At 36.0% G+C, this 16,727-nt stretch overlaps 1 protein-coding gene across 9 annotated transcripts in view; it reads right to left on the bottom strand.

Annotated features, from left to right (window-relative positions):
* ralgapa2 (Ral GTPase activating protein catalytic subunit alpha 2) overlaps nucleotides 1-11,381 on the bottom strand; it is a 120,216-nt gene extending 108,835 nt beyond the window's left edge. For 4 of the 9 annotated variants that reach the window (XM_015039402.1, XM_015039403.1, XM_015039401.1 and 1 more), the window contains exon 1: nucleotides 11,075-11,381. In XM_015039402.1, coding sequence (XP_014894888.1) covers nucleotides 11,075-11,180 — 106 coding nt within the window. In that variant the 5' untranslated portion in view covers nucleotides 11,181-11,381. The remainder of the gene's footprint in view (nucleotides 1-11,074) is intronic. The other 5 variants (XM_015039399.1, XM_015039406.1, XM_015039400.1 and 2 more) reach the window with 2 other exon arrangements.
* Nucleotides 11,382-16,727: the final 5,346 nt, after the last annotated feature.

The raw sequence follows: 16,727 nt of genomic DNA, 5'->3' as shown, positions 1-16,727 counted from the left end.
AATTTTGACAAAATACATACATTTTGTCAAAATTTATGTATTTTGACAAAATACATAAATTCACAATAATTTTTAATAACGGCTGATTAATGAGTGTTCTTAAAAGTTTTTATATTCTGGGGGGGGTTTACACTAAATTATGCCAGATTATATTCAAGATATTTAAAAAATATATGTGGTATTAAATATAAGGTGATCCTTGGTAAAAACTCCCAATATCACAGATTTTAAAAATGCCAATAATTCAAAACACACAAAGTAATTCTGCAGACCTGAAGGCACACCATTTGATTTTAGATTTCTTCTTGTGAAGTTTATACTATAAAGAAAGGTGTTTAATTGTGAAAGGGAACCACTAATATAACCTTGATTACTTAGCAATGCAGTAAAAAAGGCAACTCTGTGAGGTGTTACTTTCAACCTTTTTATTAAGAACTAAATGCTGCCTGAGCAGTCTTGAGAACTGCTGATGCTGATACCGTAATGATTTAGTGACCTACAATCTTTGATACGTGTGCTCAAGCTAAAAACTCCAGCAATAAACCGGTTTGGGTCAGATGAGAGGGTTTTCCATTGCAATACATTTCCTGTTAACCACCAGAGAATATTAGCTCTTCTACGCCCACATCAGACGATCAGCTGGAAAATGATAATGTGTGACCAAAGTGGACATTTATTTCGCAGGGCACAAAACCACTGTATCCTTTTGTAATGCTCTAAAGAAGCAGATGTTAGCAGTTCACTATGACTTAAAGATGGTTCAGCTTGTTGGTCTCATCTTCATCACAAATAAACTCTGTTTTTTGAAGCATACGTTCAGTTCATAAGAGCTTCACATGAGTAAATCAGGGAAAGGCTGAGTTTAAACTATTACTGCAATTCCACATGAATAGTTAGTATGCCTTTTTTTTGTTGTTTTAAGCTCAGCTAACCAGATGTGTGTGACACTACTGTGTGCACTCTAAGTGCTTGCTGAGTAAACAAGTAGGTGAAGGTCATTTAGCCAACTAAAGCCTGTGGCAAGTTTAAACATTTAAACATCATCCTACTCTGCCCACCAACCTTTATTCAAACTTAATCAGCACACAACACATCAAATACATCTTTACCGTGGAAGTAGAGCTGGAATCAGATTTGATCCTCTGGGAAAAGTCCAATATATGCCATCCATTACACCACTTGAGGCAAAGTCATTAATATGCCAGGTCATACACAAAACCAGCCCAATCAAGTCTTTGATTAAACAAGCTCATTTGCATCAGCGCTGGGTAACACACACTGCAGGTGCCCTATATTTGTGCCAGAAAGAATGTAAGGGAGAGAAGAGTGATGTGTTTTTTTGGCAGCATCTTCAGGAAGAAAAAAAAAAACAGTACTCTTTAAGGACCCCAGTGAAGAACACCTGAAGGGTACGACTGACAGAGTGAAATAATGAAGAGAAGCAAACACTTCCCTGGAAGAAATAAAATAACCTCTAGTCAAAGATAAGTTGAAAGTGATGGGTTTTTCTCATTGCATATTGTAGATGTATTTTGCATGTAAAAAAAGAAAGTCCAATCTTTTATGTAGCTCATATGCATACAAAATTATCCAATTTACCCAACTCAGTGGCCTGGAAAGATGTGAAATAAGTACTGAAATCGATCTAGTGTCATACACGCTTGTATGATCATGATGAAATATTCCAAACCTTTAGGGATGATATTTTATATTATGCTGAGCTACAGTGACAGATCTGCTGGTGAACAGCTGGACAATTTTACACAAGATTGAATGGTGGTGGGTTAAGCTCAAAAGGAAACCGTATTCTCATTCATGTAAATGGCCTTTTTTTTTAAACAGGGTGAGATTTTTGGCAAATAATAAGAATCTGCACAACCTTTCGGAAATCTTGCTGTCACTCCATTTCAACTATGCCATTCCTTTCAAATGTGTTTGAAGTAGGGTTATCATGCCAATAAAATTACAAACTCGATATCAATATTATGAAAAACATTCAATGGCGTTTTTGATGCTTTTGGAAAAGAGGCTTCTTTCAAACAAAGAGCATACAAACATCATTAATTTCATTGTGACTAAAACTGCAACTTCCTTAAATAGCACAAAACCAATTAGTATTAAAAAATTTAATCTCCATTTAAAAAGTACTACATAAAAGTATGACTTCCCTGTTTGGAAAAAGTAGACAAGAGAACACCTAGTTTAGCTATAATCTGTCTTGTAACAGATAGAGACAGGACTAAATAAAATACGTTGTAATTTTTCAGATGGATTTTATTTCTATAGATACATGTGTCAAACTGGAAGTCTTTATAGTTGTAGCTTTTGAACAAGGCACTGAGAAAGAGCTCTAACTCTGGGTTGTTCTGAAAATGTTTTTGTTTTTTTTCATTTATACACTCCTATTTTGTAAAGATGGTTAAGCTACTGGCAAATTCAAAATATAGAAAAAAAGTACTTATTTTTTAGCTCCTCAAGAGAAACTGAAAGCTGCTAAAAATCATTTTCAGTATTTCAGAACTTTACAACAATGAAAATAAGCCTCAAAACCTCTGATCAATGAATCTGTAATAACAATTATCAGAAGCATTTCCTGCAAAATGCTGGTAGTCAAGAATGTTTCACTTTGCTCATGGTGCATGTAATTTCATTATGATACAACTGTGCCAAGCTCTGTCTGGGTGTGTCTTGAATTGTGGTCAATGTCTAGCTGTGTAACAGATTGGGATCTAAAGGGCTGCACAGAACCCAGTGTGAAATTGTCACAGCAGCGCTCTTCACAAATGGGCATATCTCAGCAGTTGATCATAGAAGACCTGGCAACTTTCACTCTGTCATTTCATGCAACATTATTCAGAGCAATGCAGTGTCATAATTATCATAGAACCAGTTTCAGACTTCATTTGCCAACGTAAAACTGGCTCCATATCAGTACAAAAAAGCTAAGTGTTTATTTTTGTATAGCTTTAAATCCTCTAAAGATTAACAGGAATTTGACCACTTAGATCTGCAACATAAATATAAACCCACTCCATGATCCAGCCCTGATAGCATCTGCTGCCACAGCAAACCACTGGTTGTTTGATTATCCAGAAACAATATAGGTAGTGCAACTAAGCAAACGGGTTTTCCACTGGACATTACAGACATCATACACTTGGAAGCGACAGGAAAAAGGTGTTTTAATATCTGCAGCTGGCTAGTCGAGAGAATAAATAAGCCTTTCATTCAGAACCACATGATTTGTGTCATATTTGAGTTCTGGTGTTTTGCCAAAGCTGGAAAACACATGACATGGCAACAATACCTCAGAGTGAAAAAAAGTAAAAACAAGGCCAGAGATAGGTCTGGGGATAGATGCAGTTGAAGTCACTCGTTTGCATACTCTTATAATAAAAATGCCATTATTTTAATGGTTTTATAGCACATAACTTAATTCTTGCTTGGAAAAATGCTTAGTGTGACAATCTGTACTTATTGTGAATTTTCTTTAATCCAAATAAACTGATTGACTTTTCAAAGATAACTTGTCAAGCAGTCACTGACAATGAGCTTTCTGCAAATTTTTTTTTTTTTTTTTTTTTGTGTTTCTTGTCTGATTGGTATTGTTTCTCTGTATAAGCACTTTGAATTGTCTTTGACTGAAAGGTGCTATATAAATAAAATTGCCTTGCCTTGCCTTACTAGATTGCAACTTACTAACCAGAAAGTTGCAGCTCTGACTGTTTTTGCTCTGATATAAATGCTCTCCAGTCACCAAAAAACACCAGTAGGAGCAGTCCAGTCACATTAGGGAACTGGTCCTGCACCAGCGACTCTTGATGTGACTTACCCAGCCTCCATGCATTTCCATGTCTAAATTTGCTATGCTAATGACTGAGGGATTGCAGGACAGGACTTCTTTGTGTTGCTAAAGGCTTATCTTAACAATACCACCATTGCTTCCACAGTGAAGCTATTTATTTTTTCCCACTTCTGCTTTTTCACTTCACTTGCTGAATAGTTTAACAAATCTATTAAATAAAACATAGTCAATGACATGAAGTTGTTTTTTTGTTTTTTTGCACCAGCACGAATTGTCATATCATTAGGAACATACTGAATCAAAATGTTTGAAAGGGTTAAGTATCAATCTTTAACTTCATCGTTCTCATAGAAGTATCATAGTGATGATTAGGATAAATCTGAAATAAGAGTATTGTTTTGTTTTCATCTAGAATCAATTCGACAACATATCTACACCAGCCTCCATTTAATTAACTGTTTTGTATTCAAGCTCCTAGGAGGCTAAAGTAAATATCCTTATATGAATTTTTTTTAGATTTCATAGAATACAAACTTATCATTTTAATTTTAATCCAGTCTCTAATCATCTCATCTCATCTCGCAACTAAGTCAATCAGATATTGACCGATTAGAAACTGCTTTTTTTTTTTTACAAGTTCATACATCATTCATATCCACGACCAGGTCAAACTGAAAACAACATTATAAGATTTTCAAACCTGACAGTCCAGTTGACTTGGGTCGACTGGGCGCCAAAATTGCAACATTTGTCGCTTCAGCAGTTCTCTTTCACACCACACTGTCAAACAGACCAAACCATTTAAAAAAACCTATTTACCTCCTTGCCTGTGGTGGCGCTGCACCAAGAACCACCATAAAGGAAACAACACAAAAACCTTTGAAGAAGATACTGATAAGAACTTCCCAAAACCCCCAGGTATTTCTCCCACTAAAACTAGACTTGCACATTTGATTTGGTTGCGTTTACCCAGAATGCCCTGCGGTATAACCCAATCCTGCTTATGGAGCACTCTCCGGTCTGCTTGTATCCACATATGCATTCGAACCACACCAGAGTTCACTTGAACCAAACTGAGACCCATGTTTGTAGCCGGACCAGAGTTCACCTTTTCGGTCCACATCAGCCTGATTGAGCATCCCCACATCCCCAAACGAACTGAACTTTTCTAGGCAAACAAACTAGACTTTGATTAAACCAGACAAAACAGAGTTGGTGTGAATGCACACTTAGATGCTGAAGTTACATGAGAATATTCAATAAGTCAATTCCAGTATAAGTAAGGAAGTTAAAAATAAAAGTTATATGAAGGTTGTGTAAAAGAAGCTTTTCATTCAGGAATCTAATAGACAGTTGACAGGAGTTATCAGTAAGGTGAATGTATCACCGACAAGTCACTCCACTTTATCCTCCTCAAGAGCCAAATTAAACTTGTAATAGAACAAGCTGACTTTGGAAATGTTTGAAGTCTTTTCATAATCTCTGCTAAATTGAATGGTCTACAAGCAGAAAGTGTGTTAGTGACGCTTGCAACAGTAAACATACAAATCACTGCCGTTTGATTTTGGAATCAGTTTATAATGTCAACATTGTAATTATTTTGTCTTTGAAATATTAGAGAAACTGTTTAACTGCGGAGCTGTTTAACAGTGACTGCTCTCTCTCAGGTTCAAATATAAAATGAACAACCTATCATGAAAAGCTCATAGCTACAATAAAAAACATAATTGTCTAACAAACAACGAATTAGAGCTTTTTCCTCTCAAATACTAAGTTAGATAACTGCTTTTTAGCTGTAAAATTGAATTTTTTTGTGCACAAAAAATAAAGTTATTAAGGTGTATTACTATGCTATGATGTATTTTTTTTTTGTTGAGTTTTAATTATAAATACCTCTACCCCATAACCTGAACAAATTCACTGGCTGAAATCAGAGTCAACTAAAATCTGTGTCAAACTTGAAACTTGCCTTAAAGTTCATGATCAGTACATCTATAAAGTGCAGCTTTTCTGCTTTTAATCTTCTTGTTACAATACGAGAGACTGAGTGTATTCTCCTGCCAGAATAAAAAAAAAAAAAAACACTTTACCACTTGTACAGCTTAATAACATACATATAGGGAACAAAACTGAAACGATCACAAAAATGTTTTAAAGAACCCTCTAATATTTGCTAAGTGTTAAAGTGACATACCATTAAGGTGTTGATGTTACACCTATATTGTGCCAGATAAAAGATAAGAGCTATCGCTGCATGTAAGCCTAAATTAAGTGTTTAACAAAAAGGGGAGAATTAGAAGCTGAGTGATGAAGCGTTTACCTCAGCCTCACAGAGAGAGGACCTTCTCGAGGGCCCTTCTAGTTTTGTAGTCAAAACTAGAAGATTAGATTTCCTCTAATAACAACAGCACTTTCAATTGACCCCAACAACACTCAAAGCCCACAATAAAGGAAGGTAAGGTATCAGACACGTCGTTTACTTTCTGTAATTAAAATGCAGATCAGAGTCATCTATAATACAAGTTAAAATGAGAGTGCAAACTTAAACTACAACACACCGGTTATCACTAGTAACACTTGGTACACCTGCATTGTTGTTCCCATCAGCAGTTGAGCTTGTTTACACCAGCAAAAGAAGCCACTTCTGGTTTTAGTCAAACCAGAGGTGGGGAAAAAAAAAAGAGAGAAATATCCTCCCTCACAAGTATTTACTGAAATGATTTTCCACCACTTCTTAAACCTTCCTTTAAAGTTCTCTTTTTGCAACAAACTGGACCCGGCCAGGCATCATGGAATAAAGAGCAGGTTTGGACCAAGGAGGAGAGCAACCACCACAGAAAAGGAACTGGAAAGAATACGCAGGAAAAGCCCCCTGTGTGCCACCAGTGAGTGGAGCAGTGAGCGATCAGGTGGTTGGTTGGCCTGCTGTAATTAACAACCTCAGCCAAAAGCAGCCAGGCATGACCGACGAATTAACATGCAGCAGCTTTCACACAGTATCCCACAGATCCGTTCAGTGAGCAAAAACAGTCTGAAAATAGCCTGGCCTGTTGATACTACAGTCTGATTTCTTGATTAAGAAATAACTGGGAACTGTTACAAAGCTTTCCAACGCAGACACAGCACAACATTTACAGCTTAACAGAAGCTTTAACAGTAACTTTAGCAGTAATTAATGGTATTTTACAACAGTGGCAGCTTCTGCTTTATTCATGTTGTCTATAAAAGACATGTTTGTAGAATTTTCCAAGTCAGTGACGCAGCACGTTAAAGAGGTTAGCATGAATCATCTCTACTCACAGGCCAGTAACTGATGTCGGCATATACTCAAGTTTTAAAGTTACAGTTTCCAACCTCTAATATTTTAAAGTTTTAAGTCCTCATATTGAGATGCCAGAGAAAGTGATGGAGTAACCAGAACTATCTGTTACTGAATGAAATATGCAAGGAAAGGCGCATTGCCTTCCTAAATGGGTTGCTGCACACTGCTGGTTTGCTGGCTGAAACAAAGCTACAACAACTTCCCCTTCCTGAAGAAAGGGGCAAATTTTAAAAACATGTCTAGTCAATAAAAACATTGTGGAAAAACTTCAAACCCAAAACACAATCATATAAAATAAAGTCCAAAATTGTCCATGCTACTGGCAGATTTAGATGTGAAAATCTTTCCCTTTTACCAAGAAGTTTCATCTGACTGGAAATCAAACATTTTTGAAGCTGTCCAGTCAGAACCCAGACTTCAATATGAATAACATTCGGTGGAGAAAATTAGGGTTGCTCACAGACACAGAACTCATCAAAATACCAGCGGAAACATAAAAAATGTTGGTCTGCAATTATGGGAATGGTTAGACTACTGTAACACAAAGATGTCTCCATTGATTTATGATAAGGCCATAAAAAAAAATCGACATGCCATTTTTAGAATAAAATATAAATAAACATGTAACTAATACTTGTTATCGACACTGCTTTGAAATTGTTTTAGGAATGGCAACGCTTGCATCTAACAATCAAAAATGAGCAGTAAATTGGGCTTAAGTACAAATGCTCTTTTTTTTTAAATCAGCATAATGAACAGAATTATCTTAAAAAGATAAAACTTCTAGAAATGAAAGGACAGCTGTTTTTTTTTTTTTTCTGTCCTTCACCCTTCCTTTCCAAGTCCCTGTCCTCTCCTCTGTAACACCCCATCTCTAATCACCACTTCCTGGCCACACAGGATCCAACATGAACAGGAGGAAATCCTTCCTTAGCTGAAAGCATAGTCAAATCAGCAAGTTTGGGACACATCAGCATGTACCGTCGTCAGCTGGAAAAACACACCAACTTTATCTTTAGCCGCACATGGAGGGAAAGAAAAACACTCGGGGACGAGCAGCAATCTGTGTAGACCTTCACGTCATTCGCACTAGTCTTGACATTGACTACGTTTATGCTCCTGTAGCTGACAAGTCCCATTAAGTTAACTTTTCCAAAGTTTAATCCAAGTTTCTAAAGCACCATAAAGCAGAAAATGGCTGTCACTGTCGTTCCACTGTACAAGAAATCAATGAAACAGAGGACATGTCCCCATGTGAAGGTCACAATTAAACATGTATACGTCAACAAATGTTCCAATCCCAAACATCTCAAATGCACATTATCCTCCAGCAAATTACTCTTTTTTCACCAGGATGTGTAAAAAAAAAAAAATTATTTGTACCGTGAGTGTATCAATTACATTTTAAAAACAAAATTGTATATCCACAACATTAAATGCAGAAGCGAGAATAAAAACTTTAAGTTAGAACTTTTAATATAGGTCAGATGACAAATAGAAAACATTCATTATGACACAATGAAACTTCTTTGTGTTCTTCAATGAAACACTTAATTCAGGAATTAATACCATATTTACGCTCTTCCAACAAGTCTGTTTAATATTTAGAATTCCCATTTACAGCCACATGATGCATAAAATAATTATGCAGCAGTACATTCTGCTGTGATACAATAAGATCATTTATGAATATTATGCAAGATGGTGTATTTTTTTATATGGTCTGCAACAATAACATTGATTTTTTTTTTTGCACAATGTTCATATATTCACTTATGCTGTAGGACAGTGAATTTTGCCAGTTTTGTTAAGAAGTATGTTTGCTGGCCAAAGAATAAGACCAAGATGTTGTTCCCCAAAAATCAGCAGCAAGGTTGGTGCTGACACTATAAGCCCAGTATAAATAAGACTACATGTTATCATCAACAAGTCCCCATCATTTTGGCCACAGAGATTTACAAAAAAAATTTAAAAGGTTATTCTTTAAAACTGCTAAAATACTCTCACTACACAGCTCCTACAGTTTAGCAGTTTAGAGTGCCACTATTGTATCTTTCGCTGCATTAACAGGGATAATGTGTAATATGTACCATATATTAAAAAAAGACTAATTTGTCTGTTTGGAGATATTTTAGCAGTCGGTGAGTCACTAGAACATCTCTGCTAAAAGCTGACTCCAGACTTGCTAAACAAGCAGAAATTCTATAGAGAGCAGTGTAAATAAGTTATAATATACTATGCAATAATTGTAAAACTACAAAATTTAGTGGATGTGATGAAACTTTCATTTGCTTAGTCTATATATAAAATTGCAAAAGCAATGTTAGGGAAAAAAACATTATAATAATTTACAGAGTGAACCGAAAACAAGAATATGCCCAGTAAGAGCGTATTCTTACTGGGCATAATTATTTTTTGGTGTCTGAGTTCACATGAAAACAAGTAGACCGGTCTGAGATGATCAAAAGGAAACAGTAACTCAAATACCCAAACAAGACGTATTACAACATCTCTGAACACACAACGTGAAGTAGAAGCAACAAAAGACCACACCAGGTGCCTCTCCTGTCAGCTAAGCACAGGAAACTAGGGCTGATTCATGCATGCTTCCCAAAATTAGACAATAAAAGATAGGAAAAGTATTGTCTGCTGTAATTGGTCTCGATTCCAACAGCATTTAGATGGTAGGGGCAGAATTTGGTGTAAACAACACAAAAGCATTGACATATCAGTGGTTCAAGCTGGTATTAGTGGTGAAGAAGATCAAACCATCCCTCACATTGATCACAACGGGCAAGGATCATATTCCTGACTGCAAATTTTTAGCATTCTAGCCATGCGGCCAGACAGAGATTTAAAGTGGATCAGCAAAAGCAAATGAGGTGGATTAGCAGTGATTGCCAACAACTGATGCTGTCATCCAGGACATGTTAGCGTGTAATATCGTCTCTGCTGCCTGGATGTTGTGCCGTTAGCATGTCATGGCAGTTAAGAGTCATGCAGCAACAGTCTTCAGTCAGAAACCACTTCAGATTTGTTGCAAGATTGACTGCTACTGGAGATCTTTCCTACCTACAACATCATGAGCCACTCTGGCCATACTTCAATAGTGTGAGTTATGACAACATTTAACCCCCTTTTGGGATAAATTAAATAGTTTTGAATTTGAATATAATTGTATATATTAAGGTTTACTGTATTCAACAAATTTTTTATTTTTTTTTAAACAAAACAATACTTTGAACAAGTGTGGCAACAACAGATAAAACCTTGTCTCTTTAAATTATTATATTGTAGGACAAGGAGAGCACAATAGCTACTATTATGTCATAAAACCTGCACTTCCTTGTTAATAAACAGATCGAACCAATGTGATAAACGTGTACGTCACGCATTATTTTTCAAATAATGATATAGAGTATAGGGAATTCAAACCCCATAGTCTACAGGATCTGCTTTCTTATATTCAAGGTTTATTTTTAAATGTCTGATTTTATATTCATTCATTGGTTTATTTATTTATTTATTTTTAACAGTAACAATGACTCAGGAATATATAATAAAGACTGGCGGTAATAATGCATATTGATGCTCGGCAACATCAGCTAGCAATATTGGCTGGCTAGTTAGCAGCCAGGAAGCTAGCTCATATTAGCTAGCTTCCATCCGCATCACATTGAGACTTGTTGTTGCTGTTGTTGTTTTTAAGAAAGCCTTGTGAAATCTAAAAATGCAAACATTAGTAAGAGCGCGTTTCAACAGCCCAGTGTGTTTTTTTTTTTTTAATTTCCACGCCGATAATGCGTGTCTTAGTCGTCAGGTAGCTGTAATTAGTAGCCGCTCAGATAGGCAGACAGCTAACCTGATACCGTGTTTGACGTTAGCTCCTGCAGCTAAGCCTCGACGATGCAGCATCCAGGAACAACCGCCGGTGACTTTTCACTCACCTATCAGCGCCCGCAGGTGCTTCAGTCGGGTCAAAACATCCTTCTTTGGGTCCAGAACTTTCTGTGTAGATTTCTTGACGTCCCCATGCCCCCTTCGAGTGAACATTCCGCTGTAAAATGCAACCGTGGAAGCAGAAATCACCTGTGTTTCACCATACACCAAGGCTCCAGTGTGACTGTCACTTTCCGCACCACCACTCTATGCTTGTTCGGTAAACATTCACCCGACCGCCGCTAGTGAGCCCTGTCCTGCGTGTGTGTGTGTGTGTGTGTTTTATTTGGTGGGTGTGTAAATACGGAAGCACAGCCGACAGAAGGGGCTGGTTAGGTCATCTCAACATATCCTTTTTGGTTTATTAAGCAGTTCCACCTTGCACTTCCAGTGTATTCAAAATAACCCGAAATTTTGCATTCTGGTTTAGAAATAAGCTACTGGATTATGATACCGCTCGATTCAAAAGCTTTCAGAACGCGAAAGATAAAAGCGTGTTGCAAAATGAATTAAGAATAAATAAAAATCTAAAAATATTTAAAAGTATGCAAAGACAATAAGTTCCTCAAGTAGTTTATTTAAAAAAGGACTCGCGTTTGTCATAGCTCACAAGCGCCCTCTGGTGTATGCTTTTGCATTTTCTCCTCACAGAAATCAACAACGTATAATAAATTCAATAGTCCTGTTATAAATTTTTAGAGTTTTGAAATATAAAGAACACGAGACCAAGGTAAGTAGATTTTGGACATTTATCATTAAAGTGACATGTATACTGTATTATACAAAAAAATGCTAAAAAATAATTAATGTCCGTGCTGCCCTAATGATATGCAATGCAAAACTTGTGGTGAATGTCTAACATCACAACAAAACAATACTTTGAACAAGGGTGGCAACAACACTCTCATTTGCAGAAGTTTTTTTTTTTTTTTTAATTCAGCCAAACTCAGGATTATCAAAAGGGTTTTAGATTTGCCATTGCTGTATGTTTTCTCATTTTCTCCAGTTCTCACTTTGGTTGCATGTAGTCCTCCTGTGTTGTTCAGACTGTCATGAAAAGATCAGATACAAGTTGCATTAGATCAAAAAAAAAAAAAAAAAATCAGAATTGGGTCACTTCTGGCTGCAGTATGAACGCAGCCTAATCATTTTGTAACCTTTTCTGGACTGATGGATGTAGCTGCCTAAAATCTTACTGGTTGTTATTGGTGTTCCTTTGTGTTTTATCTGTTTTTAAATGGTATTGTTTTAATCTGTTTTTATTTTATGTTTTCTTCTAAGAGTTCAGCACTTTATTTGAAAGTTTTCAAAAAGAAAGTTATTATTATTATTATTATTATTATTATTATTATTATTATTATTATTATTATTATTATTATTATTATTATTATATCTGCAGGTCAGGTAATAATTAGGCCTTGGTTGGAATAGTGAATGTGAACTTACCTTTATAAAAAATGTAGTTTAATCAGAGTTCATTCATTATTTAAGAATGGGAGCAATTTCTTTTTCACACAGGGGCAGGCTGATTTGAATCGTTTTCTCCCTTAAAAAACTGATTTTTTTTTTAAGGCTGTGATTTTATAACATGTGTAAATGTGAAGGCAGTTTTGGTCAATCCTTCACATATATTTTACCCCACCTACAATAGACTCCTGTTATGCATACAGGATGATGTCAAAGAGCAAAAAGAAATGGAAAACATTCCACAATTCACGTCAGAAAATCATCATTTCTGCTCAGTACTTCAGTTCTGAATGAATTCAATTCATCAATTTACCATCATTTCACAAACAGAAATGATGTTGAATTGCTTTTATGATTATCCATGTTGAACTTAGACAGGGTAATTTAGGGCTTGTTTGTTGTGTTCTGAAAGTTAGAAAATTGACAGATCAAATACAAAGGAGAGAAAAAAAAAATAATGCGTAAAACATAACAATGTTCTTCAGAGAAACGAAAGTTGAATAATGGCTTAAAACAATTAGGAAAAAACTCAAAAGATTAAGAAAAGAATTCAAGGCTGGATTTAACCAGGACAAAAAAATGCATGTAAAGTTGGGATACAAAAATAAGTATAAGAAAAGCATATTTTGCAACCAAAAGGAGACAGTACATCAAGTTAACTGGATTTGACATTGGCCTAAGTTATTTAGATTGCTGACATAATTGGACAAACCAAATAACTTTTAATAGGAAGTTTATAAGTGTTATAGGTTTCTTTATCTTCATAATGTGTCTCAAAATGCTACCAAAACAGGGTCTTAATAGGTTGTTTCAACACTTCCTCTGGGTTTTTGGAGACACATTTCACTGTAATAATTACCGCTGTCAGTAGAACCCCAGCTAATATATTTTGTCATGTGAATAACAGGGAAAACATACTACCAAATACTACTAAATTAGATTGGAATCATACCACCTATAGTAAAATACTTTAATCCTAGCATTATACCTATAATGCAATGAACTGTAATGCATGCAAAAGTGTGCATGCTCTGCAAATAATTTGCATCACTGAGTGAACCCGTTATTACAACATGTAATAAATAAATAGGGTTTACTCATTAAATGAGATGTGATTATATCTTCTTTTATTCCCATTCAGTATGAAATCACTCTTCGTGGCACCAAAGCTACAGCTGTTTTTAGCCATGTAACACTTAAGGTTTTGATGAGAAAACTATTCTGAATCACCTATTTAAATAACCTCAAGCATAATTAGCTCCACACTACAGACAGGAAGCTCTGGACAAAAATGTTTATAATTTGAGATAAGTCTAAAGTTTGGTAATATTACTGGAAAATATGCATCAGCAATTCTGAATTGAAATGTAGTTGCAATCATTTCACTTGTCAGTATCAATTTGCAGAATATGACTGTTGGAGCTAAGGTGAAACATGTACTTTTTGTTCTTGGTACAAATGACTTTATTTCATGACTAGAATAATCTCTCAGGGTTGTTTCTAACTATTCCTACAGAACATTTCTTTCTGGGTTGCTATGCTTCTGAATATAACCTAATGCAACAAAGCTTCATTTGAAATATATTTAAGACTATGCAGTGACACAGGTGTTGGCAGCACTGCCCTGCAACCAAAGGCTTTGGGTTTGAGTCCAATCAAGGCCTTAAGACATAAAGTTCCACCGATTGTTCTTAGTACGCATTCTGTCCAGGTTTCACCGCCTTCCTCCCACAGTTCAAAAGCCTGAATGTTAGGTTAATTGGTCTCTCTAAACCTTGGGAATGAGTGTGTGCATGCACTGTTGTTTCAAAAAAGCTTGTCAGAAAATTTGAATATCTCATAAAACTTTTAAAGAAAGGATTTTTAACTTAAAAAATTGACATGAGTCGATCAGCTCATGCAAATGAAATAGCCCCTCAAATAATGACTGACTGTAAAACTTCAATGTATCTGGTTTAGTAGTGGCTAATCGCAAGCAATGCAACAGTTGCAGCCTTGGCCTTGATAAATCTCTGTGTTGAAGCTGTTAAATGTCTTGTAGCTCTGACTTCAGCCACAGTCCATGCTTTGGATTGCGATTATCTGTTTTGGCTAGTCTACATATTTTCCTTCCACTCAGCTTTCCAGTAACATGCTTGGATACAATAATTTTCCAAGCTGACATTTTTGGCAATAATCTTGTATGTGTTACATTTGCTGTCAGCAGAAAGTCTCACAAAAGATCAGGTCAGTAGTTTCCCCATCACTTTAGGCCACAGCATAGACATAACATAGCATTTTTGTGTTAAAACACCACGCTTTTTTATTGCTGTTATTTAAGACTCACATTTTATCTGAAAATAAATTAAGATCAGCTTCAGTGAAACATTAACATATTTCACTCTGTGTGGAATGAATTACTAAACTGTATGCATTTTTTGATTGTTTTTGATTCAGTACCACAACATATTCTTGGCTAACTAAAAACGCATAAAGTTTGAGCCTCTATGTTTGTTTCAAATTGACCAAATTTACCAGAAGATGGCGCCTAAACCATTAGTATGCATGCAAAGAAACAGGTCATTTTTAAATTTATTTTGAAGCATCTTTTTCTCCCCCTGAGTCTGTGGCTTGCACATCAAGTGTTATATTCGCCAGGGAAAGTGGTTCAGAATTAACTAGGACAAACTGTCAGGGAAGCCACACAAAATCTCAAAAGAAAACCAAGATTCTTGCGTTTTATAGGTAGCTGCACTAAAGTCTCTATCCTCAATAAGCAGGGAAGAAAGTATACTGCATTCCATCCGCCGCCCCCACATTTTGAGCACAGACAATATTGTGAGAGCATTTATCTCCCTTTTTCAAGATCTCCACAGTGGATGCGTTGGATGATAGGAGAGAGAACCAAGGGAAGTGAGAACGGAGGCCGTCGAGGAGGAGGAGAGAGAAGCAAAATCAGCCTTTGCCCTGCAGTTTGGTATGACACTCATTATCTGAAGTGGGCCATTCTGAGAAAGAAGGAGGTTGCCTGTCACAACAGATGTTGATTACACAAAACAGGGTTGTTTGGAAGGATGTGTGAATAAAACACAAGCTCTTTATCTCTCTCTCTCTCTCTCTCACACACACACACACACACACACACACACACACACACACACACACTTAGGCTGGGTTATTGTTGATGCTTTGTCATCACTCTTAATTGATTGTAATCACCGTTCCTTCTTGGCAAACCTACCCTGTTCTTGAATTGCAAGTTACTGCTCATTATCCAAGATGGCATTGACCGAGAATAATCCATCACTAACAACAGTGGGCCTGGTTGTTTACTTCCCTCTCTAATTCTGCACCTGGAAATAGTTCGTTGTGGCCAAATTTTAAAATAATTTATTGTAATTTTATGGCTTTATGCTGTCTGGTTGTGTGTTCGGTTGGGGGTAATTACAGGCCTTTATTTTTTAAGGTGAAACCATTTCTTTAAAAAAATAAAATAAAATAGTAGTGTCTTTGGTTTTTTTGCCAAGTGTCAGGACGAAGCAGTTCTGGCACTTGGACTGCCAGGTTTTGATTATGGTTTTGATGATGGCCAAATGGTGGCACTGCAGGCTTACAAATGAAGGCCACCTCTCACCCTGACCAGACCGGACTGATTTCAAGCCAAGGTTTGAAAAGCACTTGTCTGCTCTAAATTGTTCTTATAAAGAGCTTGGAAATACTTGACTTTTCTCCTTATGTGGTTATGGATTTCCTTTTTGGACAATTAAGTGCCATTAAAAGCTAATATCTCCTGTTAAACTACACTAACTTGATGAGGATGTACATTGAACAAGCTACCAGAAGCAGGATTTTCTTTTTTTGGCACAAGTTTTGACACTTAAATGGAGAAAATTAGGAAGAAAATTAAAAGCAAAAGTAATATAAATGGGAAATTTCCTGTTTGGCCACCAACAGCTGCTTTAGCCATGGAACAATGATGCAATCAGAAAACCAATGTACAAAATTGAAGCTAACTTAATATGAGGCTCCTTTTAAGGATTTTTAAATTATAGGACCAAATGAATTGACTAAATAAAAAAGAGTAATAATATATTTTCCAAATATATTTCACATTAGAAGTATTTTTTTTTTTTTTTTTTTTTTTTTTTTAAATTATTTATTTTTTTCTTTTTTAATTAAATTTTTCCCCCCCCCAGGGGTCCTACCAAGACAACC

Source organism: Poecilia latipinna, unplaced genomic scaffold (assembly GCF_001443285.1).
Source record: "Poecilia latipinna isolate Pla-1442-1.1 unplaced genomic scaffold, P_latipinna-1.0 Scaffold471, whole genome shotgun sequence".
Lineage (NCBI taxonomy): Eukaryota > Metazoa > Chordata > Actinopteri > Cyprinodontiformes > Poeciliidae > Poecilia > Poecilia latipinna.
The sequence above is the reverse complement of the archived record's forward strand: the minus strand, read 5'-3'. Positions and strand labels throughout refer to the sequence as shown.